Raw genomic sequence first — 21,811 nt, 5'->3', positions numbered from 1 at the left:
ATACATGCTCATAATTCAGACCCTGAAAGGTTGTCAGTGATAGTCGCGTAGTCGCGTTCGTTTGAGCCGTTTTAAAGCAACTTATGGAATTGTTTTGTAATACAATAAAAATAATAATACAGCTTCAACTTCAACTTGGCCGCTTTGGTACACCGGCGACCATTTTGCCTAGATTTTACCTAGAAGAGTGATAAAAAATTGTATTTTTCTTCAAGAAACATACTTTTATTAAGCCAAGCATTTAACTAGATCCTTATTTATACATCAATTTATCATCTCCATATTCTTTTATACGGGGGGTATGCCTGGGTTCCCTGGGCCAACGTTGTATAGGCCGGTGTCCATTATCCTTTAGGTTTAACTTCCTGGTATTCCGAATTCAGCTGATGAATTTTGGCCCATTTAGAGCTTTGCCACAGTGTACTCGTAATCGGCTTTAGACTGTGCATGTGCAGTGTCGAATTGAATTTGTCGGACGGAAGGCTTTATTTAAATTGCCACAAACTAGCTACGAGTTCGCAGTAGTATTTAGGTTAATTATGATTATTTAGTCTAACTAGGTTTCATTTTGGACTAGTAAACCGCGACCACGCTCGCGAATCTCAAAGGCAGCGTTTTATTTATTTATTTATTTAGAAAGGAAAACTTACAGCTAAATACAAAGTAACAACATAGAAAACAGATTATAGCCAATTACAAGTTTTCAATAAAAACTCCCAGGAGGTTTAAATTTTCCGACATTTTTATTGTAGTCATGTTTTAATCAAGTTACAAAGAATCTCGATAAATTATATACCTTAACCTTACCAATTATATCTATTGGTGAAAACTGCGTAAAAATCCATTCAGTACTTTTCAAGTATACCGCTAACAGACAGAGAGACGCGGTGTAGAACTTTTTTTATAAAATATTTATTTAGGATTCAGGTAGTTAAAAGTTAATGTATTTTTAATTAAAAGCATTTCAAGTACGTTTCATGTAAAAACCACCCAAACTGAAACTGACTTCTGGGAACCAAATAGATAAACAAGTTCTTGAAATATATATATTTTACACACAAGCTGCTATACCTAAGTAGCAAATACAGCATTGAAATAGCCATTCAATTTCACTTATAGCGGACGCACGCGACTTCGCTCGCCCTTAGACCTACTTAACCCAGCCCTCTCGCAAAATCCGTTCTTAGCGGACCTCTACTATCTATAAACTACCTCCCTGCCCAATTTCATCTTTGTACGCCAAGTTGTTTTTGAGATTTCGTGATGAATGATCTTTCGCATTTATTTATTAATATTGAGATACACAACACTGTAAGTCAGGTTTATAGGTATACTTTTATAAGCATTTCGTCATTTGTGAGTGTCATACTATATTTTATCTCCGTATTCTCACGAGAACGGGAACTACGCGGTTGAAACCGCGAAACGTCGGATAGTCGATAAATAAATGTCATCAAAATCCGCTCAGCAGTATAGTCGCTGGGATGGAACACTGGTAAATCGTAATATTTCCCTCTAAGTACCTAACATGAAGGGAGTCGGTATATGAGTAAATATACAACAGCCTACGTTCATTTGTTTTCGGGTAACTAATGAGTCACAGCTTTTACTGATGGAATGTCCAGCACTGAAATATTAACCCTATTTATTATATACCTGTCTATATATTTAATAACTTCTTTGACATTTTTGTAGCCGTGATAGCCCAGTGGATATGACCTCTGCCATGATTCCGGAGGGTGTGGGTTCAAATCCTGTTCGGGGCAACTCTTTCTCTTCCAACTTCAGTTGTGTGCATTTTAAGAAATTAAATATCACGTCTCAAACGGTGAAGGAAAACATCGTGAGGAAACCTGCATACCACAGAATTTTCTTAATTCTCTGCGTGTGTGAAGTCTGCCAATCCGCATTGGGCCAGCGTGGTGGACTATTGGCCTAAACCCTCTCATTCAGAGAGGAGACTGAAGCTCAGCAGTGAGCCGAATATGGGTCGATAATGATGATGATGATGATGAGATTTTTCGTATATTTATAGAGCAATCATTTCAATGGAGCTTTTTGAAAGTAGGTATTTTGTTCCTATTATGATCAACTTACCTATTATAGTAATTTAGTATTATAGTAATTGATTGTAAAATTACCTATTATGACCTGAGCCAATTAAAAAAAATATAAAATGATCCGAACCAAGTTGATCCGAACTGAGAAATCTGGGAATCGAACCCAGGCCTATTTAAAACCACATTATTATATATAACTATCTTCCTATGCTATGAGCTCCTACTCGTATATTACATATATCCTTTATTCATCATTTACAACCCATGTTCGGCTCACTGTTGAGCACGGATCTCCTCTCAGAAATGAGAAGGGTTAGTCCAATAGTCCACCATGCGGATTGACAGACTTCACACACGTGAAAAATTTCAGGCACACAGATTTCCTCGCGGTGTTTTCCTTCACCATTTGAGACACGTGATATTTAATTTCTTAAAATTCTAAAATGTTGGAGGTGCATGCCCTGGGCCGGATTCGAACCTATGCGTTCCGAATTGAAGACAGAGGCATATCCACTGGGCTATCACGGCCTATATAATATACCCTTTTTAATATCTCGTATACGATACCGAACCCTGTAATATTACCCTTCAATAAAATTCATGGCCTCGATTATTGAAATTTTATGTTTCAGACCCACTTCCGTCTATACGAACGGCCAGATTAAGTAGAGTAAGTAGGTACTTAGGTATACATGTTACTTGAGATAATAATGATTTTACTTAGTGTAAAGAGTTATTATTAGCATGTATTAGCATTTCGTCCGTCTGCAAGTTGTTTAATATTATGTTAGGGTTCTACTTGAGCATTATGCGCCTTTAAACTTTAGGTCAAAGTGTTTATTTATTGAGTCTGCTAGTGACTTTTACATAGTTTTGCATATACAAAAAAAAATAAGCGTATGTAAAGTCGTATTAAAGCAAACATTGCTTGCAATACCACTTTCATATACACGAGTTAACGGTTTCTACACCAGATCGTACTGGAACGCTAAATCGATTGGCGGTACGTCTTTGTCGGTAGGGTGGTAACACGGCCGAAGCCTCCCACCAGCCAGACCAGAACCAATTAAGAAAACCTCAATCGGCCCAGCCGGGGATCGAATCCAGGACCTCCGTCTTGTAGATCCACCGCGCATACCACTGGCCGTCAAAATCTAATAATGTTACAAAACAAATACAAATATTTTACAACTCATTTTAAAATCTAATGTAGCCTAATTAAAAGTAAAAAAAAATATGACATATGTATTTATGTATCTAAAACTATATAATCAAAAATTAAAAGGAAAATATATATATATAGAAAGGTAGTAGGTAACTAATAAAACAAAAAAGTTTTAAATAATATCGCCGTATAAATAATACGGGCTGTAATCAATAACTTCACGACTTTCGGGGGATTTTCAAAATTTTTAATTTTATGTTATCATTAGGTTGCCACGCGGGGACAGTCAGGGCGTCTGCTAGTATGGAAAGCGTAACTTACCGTTAGTAATTAGTTTAGTGACCCTGACCTTTGCCTAAACCACATCGGTTCGAAATTACATAGTTGACAAATTAAGTGGAATTTTAACCACAAACCATTAATAACAAAATAACACCTTAACATTCTGGTCTTGGGACAGAACGCTTAGGCACTAGGGCTTTATCTTTTTTTTATTTATAATAATTTCCTTTCGGCTTTTTATTTATTTTATTTTGTACCGGGCATCAGAGTTAAATTCAAGAATAATATTATGAAGCTCATTTATTTCCAATCCAAACAAAACTCAGTCAAATAATTTCAGTTTTAGGTGTCGGATCCACTTGAATGTTCATTTCGTGCTTCTGTATTCTTTCGGGTATTCTATATTATTTTGTTTCTGTGGTGTTTTAGTATATAAAATATATTATTGCACAAAAAAAAAATAACAAAGAATATAACAGAAAGTGTGGTCTTATCCCTTGGAAAAAGGAATTTTATGAAAAATTAACATTTTCGAATTCATTTTTCATTCTCAGGAATTTTGTCTGTTATAAAATTTTGGAGTTTATTCAAATTGGATCGGTAATTACCCCGCGGAACGTAAACGCAGACACAAATAAATTTAACGAGCCATCACGACGTATACTCGTAATGTTATGTAATTTTCACGGAGATCAGCGTTGTTGGAAAATACTTTGTTTTAAAGCTCCCCTTAGTGTGGTTTATTTTCGAGAGAATGTGTCTAATACGTAATACGTAAATATTAATTAAGTTACGTGTATAAATTTACAGCTAAACTTTAACGTAGTACTTTCGTAATTTTGCTAATGTTTTATCTGTACAATGTCTAAACTTTTCTGCTAATTTTAATCCATCTATACTAATATTGTAAAGCTGAAGAGTTTGTTTGTTTGTTTGAACGCGCTAATCTCAGGAACTACTGGTCCGATTTGAAAAAATCTTTCAGCATTAGATAGCCCATTTATCGAGGCTATATATTATCCCCACACTCCTACGGGAAAGGAAACCACGCGGGTGAAACTGCGCGGCGTCAGCTAGTATATTATAACGGTGTAGGGACGTAAGGATTATAATTTTAGATATGTATATAGGACATAACAAATAATAAAACTTTGAAATACGACGCGGTTTGACCTGACGTGAAGTACTTACGATATGAACAAATAAGGTTAGTATTTTTTGCAAACAAAACCTCTCCAGCATTGTATCTGCGCAGACAACTGTCATTTTGGTTAGACTTACTAGCTGGGGTCGTATACCTACTTATTTGAATTAGGGATGTTAAGGATCTTCGATTCCGATTCCGATTTCATCAGAAAGTTCGATTTCATACTTCCGGTTCCGACTACACTTTTGATAATTTTAAGTCGGAGCTTGTAGTTGTATCATACATTAGCTGGCTTACCAATGTGTCAATACACCATCAAAACATATAAACAAAATTGAAATGTATGACTTTGATTTCAAAATAACTGTGTGCATAAAGTTATTTACGCGATATCAAAACACAAACAAGGTTTTGACCGGCTGGTGGGACCGGGTGGACGCCTATCATAATGCGTTATTTTTACGTATACGCACTCAGTATTGCTGCTGTATTGTTATACACAGAAAATCATTCGTTAAAATCATTATTTTTGAATAGAGATCTCATTTTTTCAATTCCAAATTCAGTTCCCGTTCTGAATCCGAATGTGATAAAATATTCGATTCCGACTTCGACTCTGACAAACCACTTACGTAACATCCCTAATTTGTACTGTCTCTGGAATAAGCGGGTCTTATTCACTGACGTAGCAAAACAATTAACGGTGTGGGTGTACCCTCATATTGGTGTAATGGGATACAACTATGTACATTGTACTATGTACATACTAGCGTTAGATTTCCCTCACAGTCGGGGAATCGTGGAATGGTGAACGGACTACTGTGTTGCAAATGTTTTGTTGACTTATGTATCGTATACGTATTGTGGGAAAATTCTTAAACACTGTTATCACTGTTATCTCATTGTGTTGTTTAAGATGCACAGTAGATAACAGATTATGTCTATTAATGTATTTGCTCGGACCGTGATTCACTCGCCTCGTTGGTGGTTAGACTATAATTATAAAAATCACGGAAACTTTTTAGACAGTCTTCAAAAGGTTGGATGCTAGTCAGGGCTCTTACGATTTTTGAAAGTTCACCTCGATTTCTCCAGGATCCCATCATCAGATCCTGACATGATGAAAATGGGACCATCTCAGGGGTATACCCTTTCAAACAAAAAAAGAATTATTCAAATCGTCTTCGAGTAATCAGGTAACATACATACAAAAAGAAAAAGAACATACACTCGAATTCCTCCTTTTTATGAAGTCGGTTAAAAATGGAACCGTTCAAAGACGCATTTCAGTTATTTTGATTTTTACACAAAATTACTAAACCGATTTTCATGAAAATGAAATCGGGCCAATCTGGAAGTATACACTTTCAAACAAAACAGTAATTTTCAAAATTGGTTAATAAATTACGAAGTTACGAGGTAATAAACATTAAAAAAGCATCGAATTAAGAAACTACTTCTTTTTTTGAAGACGACTAAAAAGGCAGATTTGTCTATTTGTTAGTAAATAAGTAGATATAATATAGTACCTACTTATCTAAGGTACCTACCTACTAAAATTAAAATCATAGATTAAAGTTAGATTTCGCTCTGCCTCGTCGAGACTTATTTATTAATCTAAGCTTACCACAAATATATTAAAGCATAGACAGAGACATATCCCTTGAATAATTTAAACAGAATAAAAAAGTTTCAGCGCTTGGCACGTATATAAAACCTACTTATACGTTTTGTACAACTTACACACAAATTAAATAATATATACGTATTTTTGATTAACAAAAGTCTTTTATTCCTTGTAAAGTTACGTAAAATATAAATGTAAATATATAGGGACCATGGTTGTATATAACGGGTGGGCCGGTTGGGCCGTGCCTACCCTAGAATGGACCTGCGCCCGCCCTAGGATTCTGGGTTTCCGATATGGAATTCTGTTATGATACTAGTAATAGACTTGATGTCGGGGGCTATGCCCTCCATACGAAATAATTCTAGATACGCCAATATACACATCGAGTCCCAAAGTAAGCGTAGCTTGTTTTATGGGTGCTAAGATCATTTAGCACCTTACATACATTATTAGATACATTATATACTACCTACCAGTGGCGAAGGATGAAATTTTGATGAAGCTAAGCCATCCCAAAAAAAGGAAATCCGGTTTCTCATATCATATCTAGATACAGTACAACAATGAATATGCATGGATTTTTAAATGTGACCCGGAGGGAATCGGCTTTCATGAACTCTTCACCGCTGCTACCTACCTTTTTTATGTAGGTATAGGTAAACACCAATAGATACTGGAAAACACTTATGTTCATCACACAAATATTTTCAAATAGTGGAAATCGAACTCACGACCGTTTAGGTAGGTAGTTGTAAGCTGCCTATTTAGGTAGGGTACTTATAAATACGTTGGATTTGTTCAAAGATTAATGACATTTGACTCGTCTCGCCCGCATCTTTAAACTAACTACGCTAAGTTTGAGATAATACTCAAATCTCACATCCGATCAAGGGACTCGACAAACTACCGTAAAATGTTTTTCCTTAGATTTTCCCCATAGATTCATGCTTTGAAATTATTCAATTATTATCAGCCTGTTTGAATGGGCCACTATCAGTGCCGGATTAAGGAAACTTCCTATGCCCTAAGCATTCTTCCCCAGTGCCCCCCCCCCCCCCCCCCTCCTTAACGTACATTCCTAACTAAGCAGGCTAACTTGTTAGGAAAAGGATGAAAATCCATAATTATTAATTACTCGTTTGTCCTGATATTATTAATCCTCACTGACAGCCTATACTCAGCTCACTCTTGAGCAAGTGTCTCCTGTCGGAATGTTAGGGGTTACGCTAATAGTCCACCACGCTGGCCCAATTTCTTTTGCCTTTGCCATTTGCCATTGGATTGCCAGACTTCACACACATAGAAATTTAAGAAAATTCTCTGGTATGCAGATTTTTTCACGATGTTTTTCATTCACCGTTTGAAGCACGTGATATTAATTTTTTTATAATGACGATGATTAACAAGTTATTATCCAACCGAATATAGAAACATTCAAAATTCCATAACTTTACATTTCATTATCTATGAAGACAGTATCAATAATAATATAAGTCAACCCATGTATCTTCTTCAATAAATAGTCGGCTGGTATAGCTACTTAAATATTAAGTAGGGCCCTTATTCCACGAAATTTTGCTGGATTGCAGAATTGGATCTATCCAGCCAAATATATGTACAATATACTTATCTACTAGTCGCCAATCGTTATGTAATTACCTACATATTTATCATCATCATCATATCAGACGATGGATGTCCACTGCAGGAGATAGACCTTTTGTAGCGACTTCCAAACATCACGATACTGAGCCATCTGCATCCAGCAAACACCTGCGACTCGCTTGATGTCGTCAGTCCACCTGGTGGGGGGTCGACCAACACTGCGCTTTCTAGTGCGGGGTCACCATTCCAGCACCTTGGGACCTCAACGGCCATCGGCTTTTCGAACTATGTGCCCCGCCCATTGCTACTTCAGCTTCGCGACACGTCGTACACACGAGCTATGTCGGTGACTTTAGTTCTTCTGCGGATCTCCTCATTTGTGATTCGATCACGCAGGGATACTCCTAGCATAGCTCGTTCTATCGCCCTAATTAATTATTCCATAATAATCGATTATTATTATGGAAGATTGTAACATTACATTTTTTACTAGCAGACGCCCGAATTTTTTTCGCAGGAAATTCAGTTTTTCAAAAACGTTGCGGCGCCATGGATTTTTACGGATTTGTTTTAGTATCGACTGTCGTATAAATAAGCACTTGAAAGAAAGAAAGAAAGAAAGAAAAAAGCTTTATTAGTGAATTGAAAAGACACAGTTATTTTGAGGTCACAGTCAGAGAAAGACACTTTGATTTTATTTATATGTAGTTATGTGTTTTGTATTAATATAAGTTGCGACTTGCAGGGATTCACTGGATGCAAGCTTGCAGTGGACGTCCATCGTCTGACATGATGATGATGATAACTTGCCATGGGTCAAATAAATAACTTTGAACTACTTTTAAACTTGGGACTTTGACTATAAATTTAGTTCTTCATGTTAAATGTTGGTACACACCAAATATACCTATGGTAAATCTTGCTTCTCAAATGTGTTATTGGTCTGAAGACAGTCGCTACTACGTAGTAAACCTAATGGTAGGCGAGTATTAAATATTTTAATATGAAATAGCTCTTTGCTACAAGCGGCTTATAAACCCAAGAAATTACCTGTGAAAACAGCGTATAAAATTTGCGTGATACCCAACGATATTTTATACTATAGATATGTTACGTGCCTACAAAATCACCGCAAAAAGTGATCCGAATTTAGCACATACATGCACAATTATGGCTTTAATTCCATTATTTATTTATGTATATATAATATTTTTGCACTTCCTGAACACACAACTCGACATTGTAGACAATATTCAGGTATTACCTATTTGTTTAAACAACGTTCTTTGCAGGGGCGTAGCTAGCGCCGTATAAATGAAACTAAACTACAGGGGCCCCTTACGTATGAAATCAAAAAAAAAAACAAGAATAAACTGCAGAAATGACAAAAGTAAAAAAGCTTTACTTTGTGGTAAAAGCGTTAGGGTAGTACAACTATATTAGAGTATAACAAACTCTACTCTACTATATTAGAGTATAACAAAAACTAAAAAGATTTTTCGGAATTACTGCTCGTCTATTGGGCTCTAACTAAATTTGATACGCACGCTACGCCACTGGTTCTTTGTTTATTAACCGACTTCCAAAAAGGAGGAGGTTCTACGTTCGGCTGTATGTATGTTTTTTTTTTTTTTTTTTTTTTTTTTTTATGTATGTCCAGCGATAATTCCGTCATTTGTAGACCGATTTTGAAAATTCTTTTTTTGTTTTGAAGGGTTTGATTCCAGGGTGGTCCCATTTTTTTCATGTCAGGATCTGATGATGGCATCCTGGAGAAATCGAGGGGAACTTTCGAAAATCGTAAAGACGGCTAGTGCGTTTGTTAGTGTTTCCATAAGGTATTTTAAACCACTACAATTTTATGAAGGTCTGGAGTTGGTCTGATGATGGAGCCGATACACAGACGATGGAACTCGTCAACGATTTACAGCAGGTACCTTTTGTTTGGACTTGATTTATTTGTATTGATGAGAACTTTCCACCTAGATGGGTTGTGACTGTATTAAGGGTCTGATGATGAAGACGAAGGAGAGTTAAGAGAACTCCTCGACGGTTCACAGTAGCTACCTTGTGTTTGGACTTGATAAATTTGTATTGATGAGAACTTTCCACTTAGATAGGTTGTGACTGTACACACGCAGAGGGTATGCTAACACTAAAAATAAAAAAATAAAAATTTTAATAAAAAAAATTCAACCGACTTCCAACTCAAAATATAACTTTAACTAAAAAGCAAAAAATAACATCCTACCTATGTGCTACCTTCTGATCAGTTTGAAGGCGGTGCCAATCCAGTGTCGTGTTTTAATTAAAGCTGTTTCCGGAATAACCACAGAAATTTTGTAGTTTAAACGTATTTAATTAAAACATCACTGGCTTGGCACCGCCTTCAAACTGATCAGAAGGTAGCACATAGGTAGGATGTTATTTTTTGCTTTTTAGTTAAAGTTATATTTTGAGTTGGAAGTCGGTTGAATTTTTTTTATTAAAATTTTTTTAAGCTACTATTTGTCCGCCTCAGTCACAGGAAACATATGTGCAACTCAGTTATGATGCGCTAGTGCCCTGTCTCTATTATAAAATATCGTTGGTGATACCTAATATATCTACGAGCGAAAAGGTGGATTAACAACAAATGGCTTTCAACTGAATTACATTTATTTTATAATCTAAATATTTTCTTTTAATTTTTGAATACACCATGCTATAAAAGGACTGGACGGTTCATTATAATCTAAATAATGGTATGTTATTGTATATCAGAGCTGTGTGATGAAATTTCAGTATGTTGTTCTGCCTATATAATAGCGCAGATATCCTGAGACAAATTATATTACTATGGATTACGGTTGCATTATAGAAGCTATTACTCTTTAATTCAAGTTTAAGATTAAGGAAAATGCTTAAAATTACCATAATTTTGTCACAAATGCTCCAGTGCTGGAGAGAGCAAACTGCAAGCGCCAGCTGATATCAATTATAATGAAGCGGAAGGTTGCATTTTTCGGACATTTGCAAAGAGAACTGCGCCACAAGTTTACTAGGTTTATCCTAGAAGGCTAGATAGTCGGAAAACGGGCCCAAGGCGACAGCGACGTATGTGTGTGGGCGATATTAAGGAGTAGACCAAGAGTCAGGCTGCTGAAAAATGTTTCAAGTGATCGGAAAAGCTTTCTCTGTCTGATCGCAAACTTCAGTTTGAAGAGGTCTCCTGATGATGCTAAAACTCTAGAGCATTTTGTAGAGACACCACAGTTAGCAAAAGCATTCCATACACATATTTATAAAGCGAAAGTAAGTCCGTCTGTTTGTGTTATCTTTTCACGGCCGTTGAATTTGTTTTATGGGTCTCAGTATCAATTGAAGATGTATTGGACCTTGGAGAAAACATAGACAACATTTTGTCGGGAAAATATCATGAATAGTATAAATATTCCAAGGCAAGTTAAAGTAAATATTTTGTATGAGATCGTTTTTCTTCTATTACGAAATTCATCGAACAAGCTAGTCAAAGGAAATAAAATGACATTTTGGTCGAAAATTAGGTTTAAGTGAATCCGCATAGGTTGAACTGTGTTTGGCATTATATTTAAAGGGCCAAGTGATTGATGAACTTATCGAAAGGGCGACCCAATATTCGCAAGTTTCAGAGCATAACAGCCATTATGCGAGATGGTTGATGAATTGTAAATCATTTTGAATTTATGTAGAAAGTTACATTTTCTTTTTAACCCTTTTCTTACATCTCCCATTACTAAAGAGGTTTTGGAGAAAATGAGTAAAAAGGCAATAACTACTTGAAATATAAGTTTCAATAGCTGGATAGCTATGGGATTGATGTCCGATAAAAAAATATTAATGTAGATATTACGTGAAAATAAAAATAAAAATATACTTACACAATACACTACTTAGCCCCAAAGCAAGCATAACATGTGGTATAGGCACTAAGATAGAGGATTGGTATATTTATATACTACATATATAAAACATCGTGAGGAAACCTTCATACCAGAGAGTTTTCTTAATTCTCTGCGTGTGTGAAGTCTGCCAATCCGCTTTGGGCCAGCGTGGTGGACTATTGATCTAACCCCTCTCATTCTGAGAGGAGACTCGAGCTCTGCAGTGACCCGAATATGGGCTGATACCGATAAATACCTATAGCTTTCACCCGCCAACCCGCACTGAAGCAACATGGTGGCTTCAAATGCCTTCACATTTAAGGAGAGACACCTGACACTGCAGTGGGCCATTAAATTGAGTGATGACGATGTTGATTTACTTTAGCAGCGACTGTTTACATTTTGTTTTTAGTTTATTTATTGCGTAAACAGTCGTAAATAACAGTTTGATCTTAATGCCCACTCATTTATCATTCCGTACCTCCATTCTTCAGTACGGCTCGAGTCCATTTCTGTCAACGCAATTTCGCTTTCAGAGACACAAGATTTTTTTTTGTTTATTGGTTTACATTACTACACAAATTACTAATGGACTAAGCGCCCGCAACAGCCAGACCTCATTGAATGAAAAGTGAACTTTTACTTGTATTATTATTTTTATATTATTTTACTCAATGATGTTGAATACTCTTAGATGTGTTACTAGGTCATGAAAAATGAGGCGCTCAAAAGAGGAAATTTCCACATCTCAATGTTAGTTGTGATCAACAAAGAACGTTATTTAAACAAATAATACCTAAATATCGTCTACAATGTCGAGTTGTGTGTTCAGGAAGTGTAAAAACTATATATTATACATAAATAAATAATGGAGTTAAAGACAAAATTGTGAATGAGTGCGCTCAGTTTTGTAGCCTATTGTTCGGATCACTTTGTGCGGTGATTTTATAGGACGTAACCGATCTATAGAATAAAACTATCATTGATTTTACCTGTATTATAATTTTGTATTGTGTATTCTGTGCTGAAAGTTAGTCAGTATATGTTCCTACTATATGTAAGTAAGGTACGTAAATACGTACTGTCGGTACTTGGACAATTTAGGGTCTGAACAAAACCTTCCAGCTTCTACAACCATGTGGACCATGGTACAATCTCCGCTGTTGCCTGATCTATCGTAAAAGTTTTTTTTAATGTAATATAGGCTTGCGCTTGACTACGATTAAGCCTGATGGAAAGCATTAATGCGGCCTATGTTGCAGCGCGCTTACCTACCTAGAATCAAGTATCATCATCATCATTTAAAAACCCATACCATATTCGACTCATCGTGACCACGATTCTTCTCTCAGAATGGAAGGGGTTAAGCCTTAACTACCAGGCCGGCACAATGATGACTGGCAGTCTTCATTCACGTAGAGAATTAAGAAAATTCTCAGTTTGTTCATTGTTTCCGCGGAATTTGTGAAAAACTGAATTTCACGTAAACGAAGATGCGAGCGTCCGGTTGTATTTAAATAAAACATTGAAATCACATCAGTAAATAAAAATGATACTATTGCGCTGTAGCATGATGTAAGTGACAGTTGCCTTATGACGTTCTTAATACGTACTATTATCGTGAATCTCGACAATTTGTCAAGAGTGAAACGAGCTGTCTCCCGCACCATACGAGTAGATAAATTAGTGTCAAGTCGTTATCTATGTTCTATGATGCCACACCATACTCGGAAGTTTCCCAAAAAAGGCGTATTCAATTACAAACGGCCTTTTTCCCAAATGTCACTGGTTAAATAAAACGTGATACATCGTACTTGTGTTTTGCGAGTGCTATTTCTTGTCTCCATAAACAGTTTGGTTTACGAGTGTGTGACCACCCTGTTTACATCGGAGCTTTCAGTTTGTTGAAAACCAACACTCGGAGCCTACTGAAAGAATATCTCAAGCACATCCAAATATTGTCTTCTCAATATTCGTTGGTTCATTATCAACCCATATTCGGCTCACTACTGAGCTCCTCTCATCTCAGAATAAGAGGGGTTAGGCCACCACGCTGGCCCAATGCGGATTGGCAGACTTAACATATGCAGAGAATTAAGAAAATTCTCTGGTATGCAGGTTTCCTCACGATGTTTTCTTTCACCGTTTGAGACACGTGATATTTAATTTCTTGAACCATAATTGGTCCAGATCTGACTGGTGGGAGGCTTCGGCCGTGGCTTGTTACCACTCCACCGACAAAGACTTACCGCTAAACGATTTAGCCTCTATCTCTCTCTATGTATTTACAAATGTAATGTAAATGTATAGAAAGACAAAGACAGAGATAAATTCTAAACTCGCACTTGTGAGTTATATAAAGCGTTAAAGAATAGCCCTACAGGTCTTTTTGCTTGGTCCATAAATTATAAATATAAAAAAAGTAACACGTTTCATCCAACCTATTCAAACATTTCGGTCAGGACATTTAGGACTGCGGAGTTTTAAAACTGGGTACCGTTAAAGATACAAACTTTAGGGTCCCCGGCGAATATGTTACGGCTACTTAGGATATGATTTTTTATTTTATTCCGAAGATATTATCATATAAGTGCGTTAGGTTGAAAATTACAGCCGAGGCGAGAGCTTATAGTAAGGAAGCAGAGGGTGTAATTATCAAAGCGCACGTATGTCATACGACGTTTTATAACACATTTGTGAGGAAACACACTTTGTACATACATTTGTACATACTTTCTGAAAATTTTGCATATTTGCTTGTTTTCCTTATAACATTTTGACACGCTTGCCATTTTTACACAGATAACGAAGTGCGAGCACCAACGTTTTTTTTAGGCAAATGCACCAAATACAGCCAGTATTACTAATAAAATAAATTAATATTTTTGTGTTTCTGTTGCAAATGGTTGTCATTTATTGACATAATTATTAAAATGAAAGAATTAAATGTTTTTTATTATATTTTATTTCACAAAGTTAATTTCATAAATTGTTGAGCACTTTTCTGACATAAAAACTCTTTGCAAAAATTTGAAAAAGTACCGTTCGTTTTAGACGGATGATAAATGTTTTATATTACATTACGGCACATGTACATTTTACATTACGGCACTGGTGCGTAATGAGATACATTACAATATTGAAAGTGGTGAAATAAGCAATACTTTACGAGCAAATGTGTTATAAAAAATATTATGCTTTATACTTCTGGATCTGGATCCGGAGAAAAGAATCTAGACAAAAATTGTCGGTCGTACTTACCTATAGGTAAGAGCGATAGGGCTGACAAACATTAAGCTTTTATAAAATGAGTTTTACACCAAAATAGTTTAGAAGGTACTTTACAATACTTTAATAATAGTTTTGTATGTAAAATGCGTTTTTCGGAATATGCTACAAGTATTGCGCGTTTGATATAATAATGATTATTATGGAAAGAATAAAACTTCTATACCTTTATTATTTACAATGAAAAAGTTAGCGCTTAATTATTGCACTTCAATCATGCCTGATGCCATCACTGACATAGTTACTCGTAATTATTGCCTTACATTAAGCAATCTCTGACGAAAATAGACCTTTTTTCTTGATCGAAGGACGGAAAATTGATCTGTATCCTTATTAAGGCTGGGACGTAGAAATCGTATTTTGCAATGCAATAAGCCGGTATGGATTTTTATAGGACAATGTCCGTGTCCGGGATTGCCATTTAGTTTTCTCCGAGCCGGCCTTTTTACAGAAATACATCAGAAATACGCACTTAAGGGACATTTACATAAGCAAGAGATAAATAAGGAGGAATCTGTGCTCAGTACAGCGTCAGCGTCTGTGTTTTATGTATAGGTAATTCCAGGATAGATGCCCCAGTGGGATAGATGACTTGATTTTTATTTCACTATGTTAGGAGCACTGTAGGAGTTAAATTTTACTGTAAGTAACGAGTCCTCCCCCTGCAAACCTTAGTGTCGGGAGGAATTTCGACCGGAGTGCATGCGTTTCGTCTGTGTGAGTAAAAATGTTCCACGGTGAGACGACAAAAGGCGCCAAAATAAGATTCGTAAGTTCTTTCAACAGTGTATTTTTTTTCTCGCTTATAATGTCAATTTTTTTTCTATTTGTCTGCTTGCATTGAAGATTAGCCTATGTAAACTGATATATTTTATAGTAATTGGAACTCAACTTTTGTTTTTATTGATAAGGGCATCTATCCCCTACAAAAAGTATAGTTGCCCCGTTTTTTATTAGGATAGATGCCCCTAAGGGCAACTATCCCCGACTGTTTATTATAAGTGTTGTGTTGTTGCAGGAGAGCAAAATGCCTCGTAAATATAAAAGGAAACAGGGTGTTGTCCCTCGTACTGTAACCTAGACCGAAGACAGTATGCTAGCAGCGTTTGAAGAGATGAAAAAGGGAGAGAAAGGCGTAAATCAGATTTCTAGAATATAAGGAATACCATCTAAAATATTAAGACGAAGATTTGCCGTTAACAGCAATTCTTAATTTCAAAGTTACTGTATGTGTTGTTGTTTTAAATTTGAATTACTTTTACTTTGTATTGTATTGCATCATATCATTGTAGTTACTGTCTGGCATAATTATTACTGAAAAAATATATATATATCCAGCATTTATTTTTATTTGTTTTATGAAAACATGCTGTAATAACAAAAAACGACCCGTGGCTCTTACATTCAAATTAGGAGAAGCTGGATTTCCGCTGGACCGAACAGCAATACGTCAGTTAGCATACCAGTTTGCTAAAAAGCTACAGCTAAAGTATAACTTTGACAAAGATGGCCAAGAAATGAAAATGAAAGTTATATAAAACACCATAAAGACTGATTATAATAATATAGTTGTTTGATTTCAGAACAAACCAATTACAATGTTCAATCTAAGTCACCAATCCCCACTAAGGGCACCTATCCTCAGAAGTTTTTTCATGATAAGTCTTCTATCCGCCACAGTAGGCGTCTATCCCATTTTTTAGAGGTCCATAAAATTACAATTTACACAAAATCTACACACTCTATATCAGAAAGATTCAGATAATATAGAACATTAAGAAATATATTTAATATCTCCCAAAGAACGCAATGCTCTAAGATTATAAAATTCGGAGTTATTTAGCATTTTCGAAAAGTGGGGCATCTATCCTGGACTTACCCTACCTATTCTGTAGAGCAACAAAATATATGAAACGTAATAAAATTGTTTAATTTACGTAAATGCAGGAATTTCGTACTGTGAAAAATTGCTTATTCAATGTGTGAATTTTATTGTTACAGGTACTTCTTTAATTGTATGCAAGATTAACGAGAATCTGAAGATCATCCAACCAGAACAGGATAGATTAAGATGATTAATGACTCCTACGACAAAAGTGAGAATTACGAATCGAGTACATACTACAGTATCGCAAATAACAATACATTGAAATTACAAATCACAAACCACAATAACAACAGTATATTTGGTAACACAACATGGGCAGACGACGACTTTTGCGCACCGGCGTCACCTGACAGTTTCCTTTCGACCACAACCTTCCAACTGTGCGTGTTGTTCATGTACTGCACAGTGTTTATAGTTGCTCTAATTGGAAACGGTTTAGTGTGTTTCATCGTGCAAGCGTCGCCGCGAATGAAGACAGTGACAAACTATTTCATAATGAATCTAGCTATTGGTGACATTCTGATGACTATTTTCTGTGTACCGTTCTCTTTTATATCAATGTTACTGTTAAGGTATTGGCCGTTTGGCATTGTTATGTGTAAAATTGTGAACTATTCGCAAGCAGTGTCAGTGTTGGTTAGTGCGTATACGTTATTGGCCATATCTGTTGACCGATACATGGCCATCATGAGGCCGTTGAAACCTCGGATAGGCAAGACTGCGGCCAAAGTGGTAGTGGCTGCGGTATGGGGAGGAGCTCTATCAACGGCTCTCCCAATATTTATCGTCTCTCAGATCGTGAGGCCAACGGAGTGGCATCAGTATTGCAAGACGTAAGTAAATTAACTGCCTATACTTAGGTTGAATATCATTTACCTGTGGAACTGAAGATTCGAGTCAAGGATCGCAAAAAATAACTACTGATGGGTTTTTCTCTCTTGAAAGTTTACAGTGAACTTGTAAATTGTTTATTACTGTCTTTTGTATCTGACTTTTAATTCAAAAGCTAAGCAAAAGCTTCTTATGGTGTTGGTCTTTTAACATCTGATGATGATCGTTTTGTGATAATAAAGTCACTCTCGCTTACATGCTTTGGGGTAAGGTGGGTCTGAGCTCTAAATCTACTTCTTTATATGCCCTAGAAAGCACAGCACTCTACTAATAATAATTTAAATAATACCGAAAATCACCATGACAGGTGAAGAAATAAATGGAATAACTATTAAACACTATTAAAAAACAATTACGTTTACCCTTTACTTTAGTCATAATTGAATTAATATTAAGATCAGGAAATCTGTGGCACATTTCAATCCATCATGCCATGTTTCCAGGTAGGCACGTCACCGTTACATTGTACTTACTCGTAAGTAAGGAGCTAATTTATTACTTCGGCGACGAATTGTGACATATTAATCATAGCTGACATAATATTAATGAAATAAAGTAATTGACTAGTAATTCAACTAGAAGACTAATTTACTGGATTTACATCAATTATAACTAGTTACCAGAGATTAAATTAGTTTTAGGTTATAGTTGCTTTAATTTAAATTTTCTATGAAATTTTAGATTAGTTTCGTGAGAGTGGTCAGAATTCCTCACCAAATAATACCAAGTGTTTTACAAATTATTATATCGACCAAAATCTTGACAATTTATTTGTATGAACCTTTCTCATAAATCATTCTATTTATTGGTGAAATTAGTTCATTATTTCGTCTTCGAGTTCCTAATAAATAATAATGACAATTAACCAAAAGATTATAGTGTAATTACAACACTTGAACTACTGTAAAGTTAATAAAGTAAGTTTAGCGTCAAAATAACACTTATTTTTCAGGCCGCTTTATAACAGTATGTTTACAGGGACATCTGCCTCGAACAATGGGGTCGTCCGGAGCAGAACCACCATTACTCGTGCGCACTGATGGTGCTGCAGTTCGGTCTGCCGCTCACTGCGCTGGTGTACACGTACGCGCGGATAGCGCACGTGGTGTGGGGCGGGCGGCCGCCGGGCGAGGCGCAGACGGCTCGAGATATGCGCATCCAGCATTCTAAACGAAAGGTTTCTACTCCAAAATTTTCCAAAATTTATTTTTAAATGTAACCCAGTTATTACCTCAAATTGCCTCAAACAATTTTTTTCTCAAAATGCCGCATAATTATCTCAAATATATTTACTTAAATTACCCCAAACTAGTGCTTATTTCGTGTAACCCAAACTAGCCTAAGGTTATTTTACTTCAAATTACTCCTGCCTTTTTTACATTAAATAGGGTCGTACAATATGAGGCAGGAGAGAAAAGTTTACCGTGTATATTTATGTGTCAACTTTAGGGTCTTTAATTGTTTGATTGACGACCCCGTACTGGAGAACATCCATGTGCACCCTGCAACTATAGGCCACAAGTAATATGTTCTGTCTGGCCGGGTAAATCTAATCTATTAGCTTTTTTTATTCCATTATAAAATAATTTCTAACTTATTATCCGGCTTCGCACTTAAGTTTAGACCTCGTCGCATATAATGTATTTTATGTTATGTTTATGTTTGTACCTATCTTATCTTTTCGTAATTAAGAGAAATGGTTAGACTTCAAGCTTCCAAACAAAGGAAGGTCTATATGTCTATATGTTTTTATATAAATTGCTGGCAAACGACTAGTGAGCTAATAAACCTAATGCTTAGTGATAACCATGACCATCAACATAACAATAACTATTACATTTTTTGCCTACTTAATTGTTACTCGCGTATCCATTGTACTTCTATTTTTGCTTTTACTGATATTTCATGTATAATAATTAGGATATGACTTAACGCAAGTACATAAATCAGTATTTAGGTGCTTGCGGACGAAGCCATATCTAAAAAGGAATAAAAACTTATACTGCTAAGTTTTTATTTATTTTTAACCGACTTGCAAAATGGAGGAGGTTCTTAGTTCGGCTGTATGTATTTTTTAAACTCATTATTTATAATCATAGTCTATTTACTTACAATATTATATAACTTGGAAAATTACAAGGGTGAACATTTTCAAAATTCTTGAAACATTATGTTTTATATTTAAACAATAATTTAATTATTTATTTTAATTGAGAAAGATACATAACTTATCATAATAACTATACAAATTATGCCCACTTCATATAGTGGCAAGAATAGTTTATTTCTCACTTTTCAATAATAAGTGTGACTCTATAAAGTCGTAGTCAAATTTTCAATTCTTATTTCAGTTTAATAAATTGACTTAATTAAATTAAAACTAAAGATTGACAGATAATGTAATTAAAATAAAAAATAATTATTAATATGTTTGCGATATATTCAGTTTCAAGGGTCAATTTAAGAGAAATTTCTAGTGGTAATTCTATAACTTTTTTTTTCTTTTTTTTTATTGAGAGAGAATACAATATGGAACTTAAGCTAACTTACAACTCTATAACTGAATTTATTAAATCGGTTCAATGGCTCAGCCGTAGAAAAGAAGCAGACAGACGTACCTTCGCACTTATAATATTTAAAGTGTGGATTATTAAATTATAACTGCACAAGTTTTCAGACTTAACTATATTTTACTTGGCTGAATTAATATCCTCATTCTGACAATACTACCCCTTAGATAATTAAATTAACATGCTAAGGTGTGTCGACTCTGTAAAAGTTTCCATTATACCTACTCACAACTCAAAGTTGTTTGTGGAAACTTTGTCGTATCTGCATGTTTGTAAGACTTCAGGGAATTAAGGAATTAATAAAGTCTGCTCAAGTGAAGCGGGTTGATTACATTTTACTTGGCTGACTTAAGTATCTCATTTTTTTTGTTATCTCTTCTTCTTTACTACTGAAATTAGTTTTTTTTAATGGTTGTCGTGTAAAGGTTCTACCATTTACACTTTGAGAGGTTGTAGGAGGTAATCTCTGAATCTACTGAACAGATTTTAAAAATTCTTTTACCCACAGAAAGCCTAGAATACTTACGTCATTTTCAAATTATTTTAGCAATCCATGTATTCACCGTGCGGGTGCGTATTCACAATATTACGACAACGTGTTGTTGTCGTGTTTCACAACACATAATTTTTTAAATCGGTCTAGCAATTTTCGAGTTACATACAAAGTTACAAAACTTACCTTTTTACAGTCGTCGGTATCAAGCCATATACGGCTCACTGCTGAGCTCGAGTCTCCTCTCAGCATGAGAGGGGTTAGGCCAATAGTCCACCACGCTGGCCCAATGCGGATTGGCAGACTTCACACACGCAGAGAATGAAGTAATTCTCTGGTATGCAGGTTTCCTCAGAATGTTTTCCTTCACCGATTGAGACACGTGATATTTAATTTCTTAAAATGCACACAACTGAAAAGTTGGAGGTGCATGCCCCGGACCGGATTCGAACCCACACCCTCCGAAATCGGAGGCAGACGTCATATCCACTGGGCTATCACGGCTCTCTTTTTACAGTATTAGTATAATATCATTGATTGCTAGCTAGATAGATGTTTATTGGTGCGCTTCAATAACAAACTGTCTGTAGAAACTTCAGACATCAATATTGTCTACCAAACTTAGACCTTCAGTCGAGCACGATTTAGTAGGTATCTATTTTTCATGATATTGAATAGAACCAGGCGAAGATCATTCCGGAACGGGAACATTCTCAGGTGTTGTCTCTACAATACAATGTTCAATTGCGAGCTCGTGATCTGGAAGTCTTTTCAGCAAAATACAATTGTTAGTCGAGGTTCACTCAAATAAAGTCCCTTACCTTCGCAACCGCGTTCCATGATTTAGCTATTCACAAATACACAGACAAACACTAGCGAAGCGATGTGTC

The 21,811-nt window shown here is 35.7% G+C and overlaps 1 protein-coding gene and 1 long non-coding RNA gene across 2 annotated transcripts in view; both read left to right on the top strand.

Moving 5' to 3' along the window:
* The first annotated feature begins 15,639 nt into the window (after positions 1-15,639).
* On the top strand, positions 15,640-16,643 carry LOC128198574 (uncharacterized). The gene is made up of 2 exons (XR_008251317.1): positions 15,640-15,848; positions 16,098-16,643. It is a non-coding gene; the product is annotated as an uncharacterized LOC128198574 (long non-coding RNA).
* A 446-nt stretch (positions 16,644-17,089) lies between these two features.
* The window catches only part of LOC112053567 (RYamide receptor-like), a 38,305-nt gene continuing 33,583 nt past the window's right edge, over positions 17,090-21,811 (top strand). The window contains exons 1-2 of the mRNA XM_024093026.2: positions 17,090-17,800; positions 18,837-19,035. Of these exons, the coding sequence (XP_023948794.1) occupies positions 17,151-17,800; positions 18,837-19,035 (849 nt within the window). The 5' untranslated portion in view covers positions 17,090-17,150. The remainder of the gene's footprint in view (positions 17,801-18,836; positions 19,036-21,811) is intronic.

The sequence above is a fragment of the Bicyclus anynana genome, chromosome 12 (assembly GCF_947172395.1).
Source record: "Bicyclus anynana chromosome 12, ilBicAnyn1.1, whole genome shotgun sequence".
Taxonomy (NCBI): Eukaryota; Metazoa; Arthropoda; class Insecta; order Lepidoptera; family Nymphalidae; genus Bicyclus; species Bicyclus anynana.
The sequence above is the reverse complement of the archived record's forward strand: the minus strand, read 5'-3'. Positions and strand labels throughout refer to the sequence as shown.